The sequence below is a fragment of the Pristiophorus japonicus genome, chromosome 12, assembly GCF_044704955.1.
Source record: "Pristiophorus japonicus isolate sPriJap1 chromosome 12, sPriJap1.hap1, whole genome shotgun sequence".
Taxonomy (NCBI): Eukaryota; Metazoa; Chordata; class Chondrichthyes; family Pristiophoridae; genus Pristiophorus; species Pristiophorus japonicus.
In genome coordinates, this window is record NC_091988.1 from 100,864,777 (window position 1) to 100,883,467 (window position 18,691).

The 18,691-nt window shown below is 46.3% G+C and overlaps 1 protein-coding gene across 1 annotated transcript in view; it reads left to right on the forward strand.

Annotated features, from left to right (window-relative positions):
- Positions 1-18,530, forward strand: part of nprl2 (NPR2 like, GATOR1 complex subunit) — a 37,603-nt gene extending 19,073 nt beyond the window's left edge. The window contains exons 5-11 of the mRNA XM_070895801.1: positions 3,586-3,722; positions 4,990-5,087; positions 6,801-6,837; positions 7,015-7,108; positions 13,204-13,321; positions 14,051-14,193; positions 16,270-18,530. Coding sequence (XP_070751902.1) covers positions 3,586-3,722; positions 4,990-5,087; positions 6,801-6,837; positions 7,015-7,108; positions 13,204-13,321; positions 14,051-14,193; positions 16,270-16,337 — 695 coding nt within the window. The 3' untranslated portion in view covers positions 16,338-18,530. The remainder of the gene's footprint in view (positions 1-3,585; positions 3,723-4,989; positions 5,088-6,800; positions 6,838-7,014; positions 7,109-13,203; positions 13,322-14,050; positions 14,194-16,269) is intronic.
- The last annotated feature ends 161 nt before the right edge of the window (positions 18,531-18,691 follow it).

Genomic DNA, 18,691 nt, shown 5'->3' on the forward strand with positions numbered 1-18,691 from the left:
TGATTGCTCTGTTTGAAGTTCATTTGTGTCTGTTATATTCAAGTATTTTATGAGCAGTTGGTCACAAAGCATTTTTCAGAAGAACATAAGAAATAGGAGCAGGAGTCGGCCATCTGGCCCCTCGAGTCTGTTTCACCATTCATAGAAACATAGAAAATAGGTGCAGGAGTAGGCCATTCGGCCCTTTGAGCCTGCACCACCATTCAATATGATCATGGTTGATCATGCACTTCAGTACCCATACCTGCTTTCTCTCCATACCTCTTGATCCCTTTAGCCGTAAGGGCCACATCTAACTCCCTTTTGAATATATCTAATGAACTGGCCTCAACAACTTTCTGTGGTAGAGAATTCCACAGATTCACAATTCTCCGAGTGAAGAAGTTTCTCCTCATCTCGGTCCTAAATGGCTTACTCCTTATCCTTAGACTGTGACCCCTGGTTCTGGACTTCCCCAACATCGAGAACATTCTTCCTGCATCTAACCTGTCCAATCCCCTCAGAATTTTATATGTTTCTATGAGATCCCCTCTCATTCATCTAAATTCCATTGAATATAAGCCTAGTCGATTCAGTCTTTCTTTATATGTCAGTCCTGTCATCCCGGGAATCAGTTTGGTGAACCTTCGCTGCACTCCCTCAATAGCAAGAATGTCCTTCCTCAGATTAGGAGACCAAAACTGTACACAATATTCAAGGTGTGGCCTCACCAAGGCCCTGTACAACTGTAGTAAGACCTCCCTGCTACTCATACTCAAATCCTCTCGCTATGAAGGCCAACATGCCATTTGCCGCCTTCACCACCTGTTGTACCTGCATGCCAACTTTCAATGACTGATGTACCATGACACCCAGGTCTCATTGCACCTCCCCTTTTCCTAATCTGCCACCATTCAGACAATATTCTGCCTTCGTGTTTTTGTCACCAAAGTGGATAACCTCACATTTAGCCATATTATACTGCATCTGCCATGCATTTGCCCATTCACCTAACCTGTCCAAGTCACCCTGCACCTCTTAGCGTCCTCCTCACAGCTCACACCGCTACCCAGCTTAGTGTCATCTGCAAACTTGGAGATATTACATTCAATTCCTTCGTCTAAATCATTAATATATATCGTAAATACTGGGGTCCCAGCACTGAACCTTGCGGTATCCCACCAGTCACTGCCTGCTATTCTGAAAAGAACCCGTTTATTCCCACTCTTTGCTTCCTGTCTGCCAACCAGTTCTCAATCCACGTCAGTACATTACCCCCAATACCATGTGCTTTAATTTTGCACGCTAATCTCTTGTGTGGGACCTTGTTAAAAGCCTTTTGAAAGTCCAAATATACCACATCCACTGGCTCCCCCTTGTCCACTCTACTAGTTACATCCTCAAAAAACGCTAGAAGATTTGTCAAGCATGATTTCCCTTTCATAAATCCATGCTGACTTGGACCGATCCTGTCACTGCTTTCCAAATGCACTGCTATTTCATCTTTAATAATTGATTCCAACATTTTCCCCACCACCGATGTCAGACTGACCGGTTTATAATTCCCTGTTTTCTCTCTCCCTCCTTTTTTTTAAAAAGTGGTGTTACATTAGCTACCCTCCAGTCCATAGGAACTGATCCAGAGTCTATAGAATGTTGGAAAATGATTACCAATGCATCCACTATTTCTAGGGCCACTTCCTTAAGTACTCTGGGATGCAGACTATCAGACCCTGGGGATTTATCGGCCTTCAATCCCATCAATTTCCCTAACACCATTTCCTGACTAATAAGGATTTCCTTCAGTTCCTCCTTCTCACTAGACCCTCAGTCCCCTTGTATTTCCAGAAGGTTATTTGTGTCTTCCTTAGTGAAGACAGAAGCAAAGTATTTGTTCAACTGGTCTGCCACTTCTTTGTTCCCCATTATAAATTCACCTGAATATGACTGCAAGGGACCTACATTTGTCTTCACTAATCTTTTTCTCTTCACTATCTGTAGAAGCTTTTGCAGTCAGTTTTTATGTTCCCTGCAAGCTTACTCTCATATTCTATTTTCCCCCTCCTAATTAAACCCTTTGTCCTCCTCTGCTGTCCTCCAGTCCTCTGGCCAATGTATATGCCTCTTCCTTGGATTTAACACTATCCTTAATTTCCCTTATAAGCCACGGTTGAGCCACCTTCCCCGTTTTATTTTCACGCCAGACAGGGATGTACAATTGTTGAAGTTCATCCATGTGATCTTTAAATGTCTGCCATTGCCTATCCACCGTCAACCCTTTAAGTATCATTCACCAGTCTATCCTAGCCAATTCACGTGTCATACCATCGAAGTTACCTTTCTTTAACTTCAGGACCCTAGTCTCTGAATTAGCTGTGTCACTCTCCATCTTAATGAAGAATTCAACCATATTATGGTCGCTCTTTCCCATTCAATAAGATCATGGCTGATCCTGATCGTGGCCTCAACTCCACTTCCACGCCCGCTCCCCATAACCCTTGACTCGCATTTTGTTCAAAATTATGGTTAGTCACTTAGATTTCTCAGCACCTTGTTTGGGATTTGTTTAATATTTGTTTGGAAAAGTTGTCTGTACTGTATCTTGGCATCTATAACTTATTTAGATGCCATTCTTGGAGCGTGGTGCATCTCTCTTACTGAACTCCATGTAGTTTCTTGGTGTATTTTACCTGTTTATCTTACTAGAATTGCTGTGTGTGATGGGCTGTATTGCAGTAGATGAGATGGTCACACACTAACAGACCAAGTGACGCTGATAGTGGATCAGAAAATGTCGATCGTGAAGGCACATTTTGATGATTAACCCTTGAGCAAGTTTTTTATTCATTCTCGGGATGTGGGCATCGCTCGCAAGGCCTGCATTTATGTTCCTTGAGAAGGTGGTGGTGGGCCACCTTCTTAGACCGCTGCAGACATTCTTGTTTGTAAACTCTGGATGCAAACAAGTGGCTTGGCAGGCTACGTCAGAGGAAGTTGAGAGTCAACCACATTGCGTTTTTTAGCTCCGTATCAGTGACTCCTTCAATTTGGAAAATGGTTTAATCATCATCATCATCATCGGCAGTCCCTCGAATCGAGGATGACTTGCCAGGGAGCGGAAGGAGCAGCGTGGTGGCCTAGCCCAGCAGGATGTGCGGCCCCCGGCCTGCGAGCACCATCGGAGCAGGCCGGGGAGTGCAAGGAGCAGCGTGGCAGCGTATCACTCCAGGGAGTAGCACGTGCTGGAGCAGGAGAGCGGCGGCAGTGAAGAGGGATGTCACCCAGATCCAGGTCGGTGATTGGAGCGTGGGCAGGTACAGCAGGAGCGGCGAGGTCGGGGCGAAGGAGCGGCAAGAGATTGTTGAGGGATGTGATCAGGGCCCAGGAGAGATTTAATAGGGAGTTTGATTTCCCCACTCTGGTGAAGGGGAACATGGGGCGAGGAAGGCAAGGCACTGTGTTTGAAAGAAGCCCATACTGACCGGTGCTGCTGGGGAAGGAAATGATAATTATATATAAATGTTATGGTTCGAAGCAAGACTGCTTATGGCACACACAGTTTGTACTTCAGTGTTCAGAGCAGGTTGTGATTTGTCCTTCTCGCAGATGAATCCAATACCATTCACCTGAAAGTGATCGCCCAGCGGAGGGACCAGCCTGTAGTACAGGAGTACGACGTGCCAGTATTCACTGAGTGCAAAGAGGATTTTATCAAAATCCACTGGGACCTCACCACGCAGCAGGTGAGAGGGAGGTCGTGAGAAGAACAGGGAGTTGTGTGACTGGATGCTGTAAGTATGTGAAAACCTGACTCTGCCAGAAACCTTCGCTTTCCGCAAGAAATTCTAGATATTGTAAAAGGCCGTCAGACCAATGAAACCACCCCCCACCACCTTTCCTGGATGTTCAGAGAGTTGCTGCACTACATTAGCAAACAAGTCAGTAGCAGTCATGATTGAAATATACAGTGCTCTGGTCAGACCACAGCTTGAGTACCGGTCACTGAGACCTGGGAAGCATTCAATCCTTGCAGACAGCGTGACAGGGCTCAGTCCTGAGCCTAACGTCTGGGTTATGGGACAGACCGGGTTCTAGAAAGTCGGTGTCTTGGAGGTGATCTTCTGGAGGAGTATCAGATGATAAATGGTGTGGAAAAGGTAAATCTGGGGTATTTCATATAAATTACAAAAGTAGGATAAGTGGACACGGGATCAGACCAGTTAAACGGTACATGTACAACTCATATCAGGAAATTCTTCTTCACACACACAGGGATCACCACATGGAAGGACCCCAGGATAGAGTAGTGGAGGTTAAACTCTGGAATAATGGATGCTGCAGTGGGGGTGACTGTAGGGTCATTCTGGACAGATGAACTAAGACGGCCTTCCTCACCTATAATTATCCTGTGATTTGAAGAGACAACTTCATGTGTTTGGCTATTTTCGGGTATTGCATGATCATGTGACCCTGTTGTTGGGTGAACCGATCCACAAGCTGGCATGGGCCCATTGCTATGTTTCACTGACCAGCTGACCTTGAGTCCTATCACCTGACCGCCTGACCTCGAGCGTATCACTGACCGCCTGACCTCGAGCCGTATCACTGACCGTCTGACCTCGAGCCGTATCACTGACCGTCTGACCTCGAGCCGTATCACTGACCGTCTGACCTCGAGCCGTATCACTGACCGCCTGACCTCGAGCCGTATCACTGACCGCCTGACCAGATGATGGCTCGTGCTGTATGCATCACATATACATCAAGTCTCCCCTTAAATATGTCAGTGCTATTTGCTTCAGCCATTCCATGTGGCAGCGAGTTCCACATTCTCACCACTCTGCGTGCAGATATGCATCCTGTAGCAGGCTATTACCGGAGCCTCTGAACACCTGAAGCACTGTAGCGACTGTCCTGGTTGAGTGGACAGCGAGTGTCCAGCGATGATTGTCGGTGAGCAGTTGTGTCGGTGGCTTTGCACTAAGTTTTGGCTGTTGCTGTCACCCTCAGATTCTGCCGTATATCGACGGGTTCCGTCATATCCAGAAGATCTCTGCTGAAGCAGACGTGGAGTTGAACTTGGTGCGGATTGCAGTACAGAATTTACTGTGAGTGGGACAGAGAGGATCATTCTCATGCAAACTATTTCATCCCCTTTTACCTTTTGGTTAGCTGACTGTAGTTAGGCAAACAGCTTTAAAGGGAAACTCACCACCTTTAATACACGGATCATTCCTCCTGAAGTATTTCCAAGTCAAGTACACCACGGATTCAATTGTTCTAATTCTCCATGGTGTGCTCAGAGTTCCCTCCCAAGATTTGTTAAGAAACACACTTACATTGATGAGTGTTTGCTGCTATTCAGTGGACCATGGCAACCTCTGGTCAATTTGACTAATGTGCACAGGAGAGCTATTGATAATTGATGTCAACACGGTCGTCCTTTCTCAAATCTGTGATTTCACACAAACAGGATTTTAATTGCTGCTTAATTGTCTGGTTTATGTCGCCGTGAAGGTGGAGGAATCCATGCTTAATGCCATCTCTACTTTTGAAATGCTTCGTTATCCTAAAGTGTCATCTGTGGCTCAGTGGGTAGCACTCTCGCCTCTGAGTCAGAAGATTGCAGGTTCAAGTCCCACTCCAGAGACTTGAACACACAAATCTAGGCTCACACTCCAGTGCTGTTCTGAGGGAGCGCTGCACTGTTGGAGGTGCCGTCTTTCAGGTGAGACGGTAAACCGAAGCCTCGTCCGGCATCTCAGGTGGCCGTAAAAGATCCCATGGCACTATTTCAAAGAGTAGTCAGGGGGGTTCTTCCCGGTGTCCTGGCCAATATTTATCCTTCAATCGAAATCACCAAAAAAAACACATTATCTGGTCATTATCACATTGCTGTTTGTGGGAGCTTGCTGTGCGCAAGCTAGCTGCCGCGTTTCCCACATTACAACAGTGACTACACTTCATAAGAACATAAGAATTAGGAGCAGGAGTAGGCCATTCAGCCCCTCGAGCCAACTCAGCCATTCAATAAGATCATGGCTGATCTTCAACCTCAACTCCACTTCTCTGCATTATCCCCATATCCCTTGATTCTCTTAATATTCAAAAATCTATCGATCTCTGTCTTAAATATACTCAATGACTGAGCTGCCACAGCCCTCTAAGGTAGACCGTTCCAAAGATTCACAACCCTCTGAGTGAAGAGATTTCTCCTCGTCTCAGTCCTAAATGGCCAACCCCTTGTTCTAGACTCCCCAGCCAGGGGAAGCATCCTTCCTGCATCTACCCTGTCGAGCCCTGTAAAAAAACAAAAAATTGTATGTTTTCAATTAGATCAGCACTCGTTCTTCTATTCTCTTTGGAATATAGGCCTAGTCTACTCAATTTCTCCTCCAAGGACAATCCCCCTATCCCAGGTCCTTCTGTAGGCTGGCTTGGGCTGCTTCGTTATCAGAGATGTGGCTGGAGCTAAACACTACAGAATTGTTAGCGAACAGCCCCCTCCTGACCTCATGACACTGGGAAGGTCAGTGACAGAATGGCTGAAGGGGGTGAGTGAGGACACTTTACTCAGGAACTCCTGCAAACTGTTACACCATAAAAAAAAATCACAAGTCATGAAATGTCCCTGAGAATCGGTAGGTGACAAATGGGATGAAGAGACTTTAATAAGCCTAGGAGACTTAAGATTTCTTAATTTGCTCTACCTCTAAAATGGATCTGTCCAGCCTCATTCAGCATGGGAATATAGCTTACCCAGAATAGTGTGTTATGTTACACATACACCTGGAATGATGCTAGTATTTGTTATCCTGCAGGTACTATGGAGTTGTGACTTTAGTCCCAATATTCCAGGTGAGTGCACTGAGAACAATTGGTTTGTACATATTTTCAAATTGTGGCTTGGAATTAACAGCCCTCCTCCCCCCTTAATGTAAAACAAACCCTTGTGTTTTACCGAACCTGCACTGATCACATTGATCTCGACTTCTGTTGCTGTATAACTGCTTTCTGTTCCTTTCCCCTCTGCAGTATTCCAACGTGTACTGCCCAACTCCCAGGGTGCAGGATCTGGTGGACGACAAGTCCTTGCAGGAGGAGTGCCTGGCATATGTCACTAAGCCCGGTATGGTGAATGTTTCTGTTTAGTGAAAAGGAATTGGAAATCAAATGGCAATTTGCTGTCTGCACCCATCATGTTTTCTCCTAATGCCCAGATTTCTGGCAAATTATCAGCCTGAAACGCCACCCCAGAATCATCCCAGCTCCACGTGATCCCAAATTAATCTCTGCTCCACACCAACACGGAGTAATCTTGACTCCACACATGTTATAATAATCCTGGCTCCACACATGCCATAATAATTTTGGCTCTGCATCATCCTGGGATAATCCCGGCTTTACAGCATCATGCCGAAGTAATCTCAGTTTAGGATGTTTTACTACTTTAAGGTGTTGTACCAGTGCAGACTGCTTTCATTTTTTTTAATTCACTAAAGTCATGAAATGTCTCTTGAGAATTAGAAAGTGACAAAATTATTTCAATGAAATGGTTGAGGCATACCTGGAAACTGTGGCCTAATAAATTTAACTGAAGTTGTCGAGAAAAATCTTCTAAATTACTTCAAGTAACTTGGGTACTAAATATTCCTGGATATAAGGTGTTCAGGAAAGATAGGGAAGGTAAGAAAGGAGGTGGGTGGCAGTATTGAATAAGGAGGATATTATAGTGCTGGAGAGAGAGGATGTCCTGCAGGGGTCAAGGACAGAATCTATTTGGTTAGAGTTGAGAAACAATAGAGGTGCCATTACATTACTAGGTGTATTCTTTGACCACCAACTAGTGGGAAGGATATAGAGGAGCAAATTTGCAGGGAAATGACAGAGAAGTGCGAGAACTATAGAGTAGTGGGGGGAACTTCAACTATCCTAATATAGACTGGGATAGTAATAGTGTAAAGGGCAGAGAGGGGGAAGAATTTCTGAAGCTTGTTCAGGAGAACTTTCTGCCCAATGAGGAAGGGGGCATTGCCGGATCTGGTTCTGGGGAATGAGGTGGGTCCAGTGGAGCAAGTGTCAGTAGGGGAATATTTAGGGAACAGTGATCATAGTATCATAAGGTTTAGATTAGCTATGGAAAAGGACAGTGAGCAATCGAGAGTAAAAAATACTTCATTGGAGGAAGGCCAATTTCAGTGGGTTGAGAAAGAATCTGGCCCGGGTAAATTGGAATCAAAGATTGTCAGCCAAAACTGTAATCAAACAATGGGCTGCCTTTAAAGAGGAGATGGTTTGGGTACAGTCGAGATACATTCCCACAGGGGGAAAGGTAGGGCAGCCAAAGCCAGAGCTCCCTGGATGATGAAAGAGATAGAGAGTAAGATGAAGCAGAAAAAGAGCGTGTATGATAGATGTGAGGTTGAGAATACGTGAGAATCAGGCTGAATATAGAAAGTTCAGAGGGGAAGTGAAAAAGGAAATAAGAGGGGCAAAGAGAGAGTATGATAATAGATTGGCAGCCAACATAAAAGGGAATTCAAAAGTCTTCTATAGGCATATAAATATTAAACTGGTAGTAAGAGGAGGGGTGGGGCCGATTAGGGACAAATGGAAACCTACAGGCACAGGGTATGGCTGAGGTATTAAATGAGTATTTTGCATCGGTCTTCACCAAGGAGGAAGATGCTGCCAAAGTCATAGTGACAGAGGAGGAGCTGAGACATTGGATGGGATAAAAATTGATAAAGAGGAGGTGCTAGAAAGGCTGACTATACCTAAAGTAGATAAGTCACCAGGACCAGATGGGATGCATCCTAGGATGCTGAGGGAAGTAAAGGTGGAAATTGCAGAGATACTGGCCATAATCTTCCAATCCTCCTTGGATATGGGGCTGGTGCCAGAGGACTGGAGAATTGCAAATGATACACCCGTGGTCAAAAAGGGTGTAAAGATAAACCCAGCAACTACAGGTCAGTCAGTTTAACCTCGGTAGTAGGGAAGCTTTTAGAAACGGTTATCAGGCACAAAATTAACAGTCACTTGGACAAGTGTGGATTAATTAAGGAAAGCCAGCACAGATTTGTTAAAGGCAAATTGTGTTCAACTAACTTGATTAAGTCTTTCGATGAGGTAACAGAGAGGGTTGATGAGGTAATGGGGTTGACGTGGTGTACATGGATTTCCAAAAGGCGTTTGATAAAGTGCGACATAATAGGCTTGCCGGCAAAGTTGAAGCCCATGGAATAAAAGGGGCAGTGGCAGCATGGATACGAAATTGGCTAAGCAACCGGAAACAGAGAGTAGTGGTGAATAGTTGTTTTTCAGACTGGAGGAAGGTATACAGTGGTGTTCCCCAGGGTCAGTACTAGGACCACTGCTTTTCTTGTATATTAATGACTTGGACTTGGGTTTACAGGGCATAATTTCAAAATTTGCAGATGACACAAAACTTTGAAGTATAGTGAGCAGTGAGGAGGATAGTGATAGACTTCAGGAGGACACAGACAGGCTGGTGAAATGGGTGGACATGTAGCAATGAAATTTAACGCAGAAAAGTGCAAAGTGATAAATTTTGGTTGGATGATCAAGGACCGGCAATATAAACTAAAGGGTACAATCCTAAAGGGGGTGCATGAACAGAGAGAGCTGGGGTTATATGTGCACAAGTCATTGAAGGTGGCCGGGCAGGTTGAGAAAGCAGTTAAAAAAGCTTCCGATTTAAGAGAATGATTCCAGGAATGAGAGACTTCAGTTATGTGGCTAGACTGGAGAAGCTAGGGTTCTCCTTAGAGCAGAGAAGGTTGCGAGGAGATTTGATGGAGGTGTTCAAATCATGAGGGGTCTAGGCTGAGTAGATAGAGAGAAACTTGCCATTGGCTGAAGAGTCGAGAACCAGAGGACACAGATTTAAGGTGATTGGCAGAAGAACCAAAGGTGACATAAGGGAAAACTTTTTTACGCAGCGAGTGGTTAGGATCTGGAATGCACTGCCTGAAAGGGTGGTGGAGACAGACTCGTGGCTTTCAAAAGAGAATTGGATAAGTACCTGCAAGAAAAACGTTTGCAGGGTTATGGGGAAAGAGCAGAGGAGTGGGACTAGCAGAGGTTCTCTTGCAGAGAGCCGGGATGGGCCGAATGGCCGTCTCCTGTGCTGTAACCATTCTAAGCGATATATAGTGGAGAATATCTGGAAATGTACAACTTCATAAGGCACTGGCAACATGGAAGGAAAGTGGTGCTAACTGACTTGCTGGAGTTTTCCAAGAAGCTGTGGGTATATAGGGCCAGTGAAATGGGGCGCATTTCATATAGTTAGATTTTCAAATCTATTTAACGGGTCCATGTCTGAGATTACTGGCTACGGTAAATTAGTGACTGGTATGGCATAGGAAGTGGAGTAGAGAGCTGTATAGAAATCTGTCTGAAATAGGAGATGTTTCCCCAGAGAACCAGAGAGTTTCTCTTGTGTGTAGCTGAGTCATGCAGACCTGTACCAGATTCGATCCACTGTGCCGATCTCAGCCCGGGTGACAAACCCTGGGTTAGGGAGCAAAGACCAAATTGTCAAGGATTCCCATTCTTGGTCACCATCCAATGACCTTTATTGGAGGTGTGAGAGCATCGGATTAGAGTAGAATTGTGCATTGGGTCTTCTAGGATAATGGCCATTTGAACAAGGTACCAAAGGGCAATCAGGGCCTGTGGGAACAGTAGCCCAGTAACCAACTCCTGTGGACCGGTATCATTGTAACCCTTGCCTGCGGACTGATGCCGTTGTAACCAGTGCCTGCGGACTGGTACCGTTGTAACCAGCGCCTGCGGACTGGTGCCATTGTAACCAGCGCCTGCGGAATGGTGCCATTGTAACCAGCGCCTGCGGACTGGTGCCATTGTAACCAGCGCCTGCGGACTGGTGCCATTGTAACCAGCGCCTGCGGAATGGTGCCATTGTAACCAGCGCCTGCGGAATGGTGCCATTGTAACCAGCGCCTGCGGACTGGTGCCATTGTAACCAGCGCCTGCGGACTGGTGCCATTGTAACCAGCGCCTGCGGAATGGTGCCATTGTAACCAGCGCCTGCGGAATGGTGCCATTGTAACCAGCGCCTGCGGAATGGTACCATTGTAACCAGCGCCTGCAGAATGGTACCCCAGCAAGAAGGTTGGTTAAATTTGACAAAACAGAGAATTTCCAATAAATAGAAACTTTTCAAGCTGGAAATGAGTGAATCACTGTTTAAGTGGGGGTTCCCTATCAGTTTTTAATTTTAAAAGACGCATCATTCTTAAAAGCAATCGTAGTTTACTGATGGTAAAATTGGAGGCAGAACAGCAAACGAGGAAGAATCCAAATAGAATCAGAGTATTTGGATCTGTTGGGAAACTGAGCCAGTTGATGGCAAGTGAAGGTCACTATAAAATAACTGATGTGAGTGAGGAACCAGGAGAGGGGACTGCAGCCTAGAAATGAGTGTTGGTAATAATGAATAAATGCTTACCGTTAGGGATGATGCGACTCAGCTGGCTATTTTAGTGCTAAGTTAGCAGACAATGACTGTTGTACAATATCACCAACACTAATTCCTTGGTTAATACGTTGAATTAAATAATCCTAGATTGTACTGATCTAGGGGAATATTGTGGAAACATTGTTGAAGCGATCAGCCTTGTGTTTGTAGTTTAAAAAATACATACAGGGTACCAGACTATGTCTGAGAGAAAAAGAGACTACAGAGCGGTAATGATGTTGCTCTGTAAGACACTAGTTAATCCCGGGAATTGAGATTAGTCAGTATAGTGAGTGGGCTTATTGGACTGAATGCCCTAAAGTTTCCTATGGGCTAGAATTTCCATAAAACTCGCCACCACCGGATTGCTGCCCAAAAAGATCACTAAGATTCTTAATTTAACCCAGCGAAAAATTGCACAAAAAAAGGAAAAAATACCGCTCGCCGAGAAAACGGATCTTACACGCAGATTCTCGGCGGTTAAACACGATCCTGGGCAAATTGGGCGTTTCTTAATCAAAATGGGCGTTAATTACTCAAGTTTAGACCGAGGCTGCGGTTGGGCCTAGGGAGGGGGGGAAACACACACAATATTATTTCCAATAACTAAAAACTTTCTCAAGACCCTTTTTAACTTAATCGCTTTAAAAGAATTATAAAAAAAACTTATAACTTGCCTTTCTTTACAGGGGTACTTTGGTTGCTTTTCATGGACGTTTTTTTCGATCTTACCTACGGGTCACCACTGAGCCCAAACTCAGGCGGTAGCGTTTTTTTCGACAATGCACACCAGCGGTCCGCTCCCCAGCCAGATTTCGAAACCGCCGGTGGAACTCTGAAATGGAGTGGAAATTTTTGCCGGGTGGTTTTCTGCTGGAAACGAGCAGCACCGCCCTAGCCACTGGATGTAAATATAGGGCCGTAAATTGCGCACACCCAAAGAGCACAGCAAATGCTGGTTCTCTGCGCGCAAAGCGAATGCACCGACAACTGGCATTTGTGATCTGTCACGATGTCTTTTAACAGATCGCACGCACCCCCGGGACAAGGGTATTCGCGGGCGGGGATTTGGGAAATTTGCCCAACTCCTGCCCAGCGAATGTCCTTCAAACTCTCATGCCTGGTAAAAGCAGGCGTATAGCTTACTTTTACCAGCGTAAGAGTTTTAAGACCGAAAAATTAAATTTCATCACTAATTTTTATATTAAAAACCCTGTCTATTAAGGTAAGTTTATTTTTAACACTATTAAAACATCGTGAAAAAATATTTTAAAAAATAATTGTTTTTCTAAAACATTTAATTAAATTCAATTTCAATTAATTTTAAATATGGGAGGTGTTTTTTTATTTATTGTTTTGTGATTCTGTGTTTTTGGGGGTATTCTCATTGATAGTAATGGGAGCTCATACAAACGGAGCTCCCATTATTATCAATGAGAATACTCCATGTTCATTGGTGGTCCAGGCCCACGTGATCCCAGGTTACGGTTACGTTCGTGGGCCAATACGCTGCACATCTAGGCCTCGGGACTGTAAGTATACGATCCTCCGGGACCACCAGGTACTGTCGGAGGCGTCCACCCACAGGAAGCCTCCAACCGCAGTTTTCGGGCCTTGGTTTCAAATTGCCATCAATGGGCTCTTGTGGAGAGGGGTCGGATCCTCCAGAAGTGGGAGGCCTTTGAAGACCTATTAATTGCTGCCTTTGCCCACAGGACACAAGCGTGCCAGTCTGCGAGACGTGTTCCAGCTATACTGTGGGCTCAGCCCCGGCACCACAGCTCGAGATCTCTGCTCCCGCTATGCTCAACAGCTTCAACATGTGGACGAGAGGTGAGATGCCAAGCCTGGGGTTCTGGATTCTCCCGTTGTGTGGACAGTCTGTAACTCCTTCATTTTATTGTTTCAGTGTAATTTATCTATACAAGGAGGTCGAATGAATGAGGATGATTGGCTCCCCACCCTCAGTCTGGTAGTCCTGGTTTTGTTTTCATTGATTCTCAGAATGTTGCTGGCAAGGCCAGCATTTATTGCCGATCCCTAGTTGCCCTTGAGAAGGTGGTGGTGAGCCGCCTTCTTGAACAGCTGCAGTCCGTGTGGTGTAGGTACTCCCACGATGCTGTTAAGAGAGGAAGTTCCAGGGTTTTGACGCGATGACGATGTAGGAACGGCAATATATGTCCAAGTCAGGGTGGTGTGCGACTTGGAGAGAAACCTGGAGCTGATGGTGCTCCCATATGCGCCTGCTGCCCTTGTCCTTCTCGGTGATGGGGATCGTGGTTTGGAACGTGCTCTCGAAGAAGCCTTGGCTGCAGCCATGGTGTGCCTGTGGTGTAGGGGGTGGATGTTTAGCTAGTGGATCAAGTGCGATCAAGCAGATTGCTTTACCCTGGTTGGTGTCAAGCTTGTTGAGTGTTGTTACGGCCGCACCCATACAGCAAAGTGGAGAGTATCCTATCACACTCCTGACTTGTGCCCTGTAGGTGGTGGAGGGGCTTTGGGGAGCCAGGTGAGCGACTTGCTGTCGAGTATCCAGCCTGCCTGACTCTCCTCTGATTGCAGGAAGCTGATTCAGTTTGGTCTGATGAAAGGTCTGATTCGCCGGCTGCACAAGTACCCAGTGAAGATTAATCGGGACGAGAGGAGCCGCCCGCCGCGACTCTACACCGGTTCTCACAGCTACGATGAGATCTGCTGCAAAACAGGTAAACCATCCCGCAAGGCTCCAATCCTTACTGGAATCAAAGCAGCCATGGGGACGGAGTGATGCAGGGATTTAGACGATTTCACGACTGAGGTGCGTGTTCACAGTCCAGACTGTTGGGACAAAGGTCTCCTTGGCTCTTTGCAGAAAGCGTCCTGTGTGAATTCAGTTTCAGTAGTATGCTGGGCATAGGCCCATAAAAAGAAAGGGTTGCATTTAAATAGCGCCTTTCACTACCACGGGACGTCTCAAAGCGCTTAACAGCCAATGAAATACTTCTGGAGTGTAGTCACTGTTGTAATGTGGGAAACGCGGCAGCCAATCTATGCACAGCAAGCTCCCACAAACAGCAGTGTGCTAATGACCAGATAATCTGATCTTGTTATGTTGATTGAGGGATAAATATTTGGAGTGACTATTTGTACCAGCGCTTTTCTCTTCCTTCTGCGTCTTCCGGACCCCACTCCCGACGCCTCCCGACCAAAACCGGAAGTGGGCCGCGTTGTTCTTCAGTTGACCGCATTGTCAGAACAAGCGTCCCGCCGAGCTCTCTGGGGCGGCGGGGAGATAGAGAAGCGGCCTGGTGCGGGGGGCGGGAGAGAGAGAGAGAGAGAGATACGGGGGAAGAGAGACGCGGGGTGTGGGGGGGGGGGGGGGTGCTTGGGGTGGAGGAGGGGCGAGAGGCTGGAGGGAGATAGGGAACTTGGGGAAGACGGATCACGTTTCTCGGAAAGCTCGGTGTGTCAGGGACATCGTTAGAGTCACGACACTGTCACTATTCACCATACCCAATAAACATGTTAACAATCTGTGACCGTGGCATGGGCGGGGGGAGGGGGGTGTTACGGTCATGCACTTGCGCAGCGAGATCTGCCTCTGGCTTCTGAAGTCCGAATGGATCAAATTACAATTTTCAAAGTCATTCAGAACTTGTGCTGGGCGGTTCCAGTTACACATTCCAGAGAAGCGTCAGGGTGTGACTTATCATACAAGGGGACCAGTCAGCAATAGGTCATGTGATAATGGAGAACCAATCAGACACGTCGGCCATTTTATTAATACAAATAAACACATCCTTAAATATTGGCCAGGACACTGGGGATAACTTTTCCCCCTGCCTGCCCCCTTCCTCTTCGAAATAGTGCCATGGGATCTTTTACGTCCACCTGAGAGAGCAGATGGGGCCTCGGTTTTATGTCTCATCCGAAAGACGGCGCCTCAGACAGTGCAGCACTCCCTCAGCACTGCACTGGAGTGTCAGCCTAGATTTATGTGCTCAAGTTCCTGAAGTGGACCATAGCACAAAACCGCTTCTAATTAGCACCATAATTATTAGTCTCAATCAGAGAGAGGCTGCAGGATGGCTAGGGTTGGAAAAGGAACAATGTCACACTTATGCATCTCTGAGTTTGGGGTGAAGCATATTGTCAGGGCAGTGTTACGGAAGCTTTACTATGTACCTAGCCCATGATATCAGCATCATCATAGGTGGTCCCTCGTATCGAGAATAAGAACATAAGAATTAGGAACAGGAGTAGGCCATCTAGCCCCTCGAGCCTGCTCCGCCATTCAACAAGATCATGATTTGCTTCCACACCAAAAGGGATGAGTTCACAGGTGTTTCAATGAAGGACCTGATATTCCAGATCCCGAACTACATGTTGAAGGGTGGAAGATGTCTGTGCGTGGATTTTTTTAACGTACAAAGCCCGTGCTATACCGCCCTGGGAGGTCTCCCCTGCTCTTTGTAAAAGATGCCATGGCACTATTTCGATCACCTGAGAGCAGACGGGGCCTCGGTTTAACGTCTCATGCAAAAGACGGCACGTCCAACACTGGAGCTTCGATGAAGTAACAATCCGGCTGAGTGGTTCGGGCGCTGAGCGCCTCGACTTTGTGCTCAAGTGTTGGGAGTGGGGCTTGAGCTCACGACCTTGTGACTCCAAAGTGAGAGTGCCACCCACTGAGCCGAGGCTGGCCTCGCTTTACTCTGTATCTGGCCTTTGTCGTACCCGAGACTGGCTTCTGGGAGTGTTGTGGGAATTGTAGATAATTGCTTTTTGTTTGTTTCCCTCAGGAATTAGTTACAAGGAATTGGACGAGAGGCTGGAGAATGACTCCAATATCATCGTGTGCTGGAAGTGAGAATGCACATTGTCGGGACAATCACAGGGTGTCGGGCTGTGCAATCGCATAAAGTGGTTCAGGAGTTTCCAAACCGAAGGACAGTTTCACAAAGGAAGGAATCGATGGTGCTGACCCGCAGTACTGATAACATCTTCTGACCTTCCTGCATTAACTTCAAATTAGGTGAAGAAGTGTATGAATGTATTTCTCCTTAAATAGGTTCTGAGCCAGAACTGAAAGGAGGGGAGGAGCCTCTCTCCAATATTTAAATTGTATTGATAGATCCCTTGCCTTCAACAATTGTCTTCAGTGTGCATGCACCATATTCATGGGTATCGAAGATAAACCGGACCCTTTCCCCAGCTGGTTCATTCAAATCCTCCCCTCTCCTCTCGTCATTTACGATGCATTCTTCCCAGTAAATAGTCCTCAGCTGGCCACCGACCTGTGTAATCTATACCAATTGTGTGCAGTCCTGAGCCATGCATCCCCCAAGGTAACCCAGTTCAGTCCCTGGTCTATGCTGAGTTAGCTGGGCTTGGCAGCGTGCCTACTGCTGAAGGCTCTGGTCTACCCACGGACCCCCGCTGTGGAAAGTGTACGTGTGGTGCCTTTGCAGTTGAATTTCTTGCCAACACTCAGGAATGAGCACTTGAGTGTGTTGCTGCAGGACTGTCAGTGCTTGTTGAACAGGAGCTCTGTGTAAGTAAGCCAGTGCCTTCATGAGAATGGGAGTGCACAAAATCTGTACCGATTCTGTTCGTTACGACTAGTTTCAGATAAATGGAATGATATAATAATTAAATTCCATTGATAAATTTCAGTAATCCTTTAAAGTGGCTGTGTGGAGCATTGGTGTCACTAATTGTCAGTAATAGAATAAGCCTGTTGGCTTGGTTCAGTAGTATCATTCTTGCTTCTGAGGCAGAAGGTTGTGGGCTGAAGTCCCACTCCACAGACTTGATCACATAGTCGAGGCTGACACTTCAGTGCAGTACCGAGGGAGTGCTGCACTGTTGCTGGTTTTATTTTTTGCACAAGATGATAAGTCAAGACCCAGTCTGCTTTTTCAAGTGGAAGCAAAATATCCCATCGCACTATTCAGAGAGCAGGGGAGTTTCTCTGGTGGTCTAGCCAACATTTTTCTCTCAACCATCGCCACCAAAACCCGATTATCTGGTTAGTGATTATTTTGCTGTTTCTGGGACCTTGCTTAGATTGGCTTCTGTGTTTGTCTACATGACAACAGTGTCTGCTTTGGCTGTAAAAAGCTTGGGGATGTCCTAAAGATGTGAAAGATGCTCTATAATTGCAAGGTCCTCACTCCCTCTTTCCCGTCTTTCCTTCCATTGCTTTCTTTTTACTTCCTCTTCCCCACTTTCTTTTTCACCTCCATTTTCTTTCCCTTCCCGTAACCAACATCAGGAAATAAACCTCTCGGTATGTGGCTTTGAAATGCTGAGTTACCCAAGCCCCTTACTGGCAGCACTAGCACTTGTTCTCTGCATCAGGGGTTCTCAACTGGGGCTCGAGGTTTGAAGGGGTCCGCGACAAGGTTTCAAGGGGCCCGCCAAAAATGGCGTGCTAATCGACCAATCAGAATCGGAGTCGGGACAAGCGGTGGCCGAGATGTCTCGTCAATCAAGGGTTGCCGTCCAATGAGAGTGAATCAGAGCCGGGGTGTCTGTGTTTGAGAGAAAGCAGGTCCGTGTGTGAGGCAGCAGGGATGGTTGGTGTTCGGGTGGAGGGAGTGGGGTAGGGCAGGAGATAAGGTCCTGTGTCTTTGCCCGACGAACCGCGCTGAGAATTAGTGCCACAGAGAGAGAGCGACACTGACTTAAAGCTTTTGACGTCTCTAGTTCCGCCCCGTTCGTGTGATTTCACTCCCACCACAGCTTTTTCGATTTCCTTTATCTTTTTTCACTTGCGTTATGGGGCTTCTACGAATCATCACGCTGCCCAAATTGCTGCGTTTGTGATGGTGATGATGTTCCTGGAGAACCAGATCCAGAAGCTGGAGCAATCGTGGGGAAAGCTGGATAAGTCGGGACATTGTTCGCGTTTGTGGGAGAAAACCCCATTCTGTACTAATATAGACTGCAGCCTGGTCGTTTAATTTTATACGTATCTATTATATATTTAAAAACTCATTTCCTGATCCGAAACCATCCCCTCGATGCATCATCAATAAAGCAGCTGCACTTAACAAACCTTGTCCTTGTTGTAAAATGTTTATTTCGATGTTGTTTGTGGAGCAGTAGCTGGCAAGGGCTCGACCTGTGCTGGGTGGTTACAGACATTGCACAAAAGACCAACATTTGGAAAAGTATTTGTATGTCTCTGGTATTCATGTGCCATTTGAGTGGAAAAAC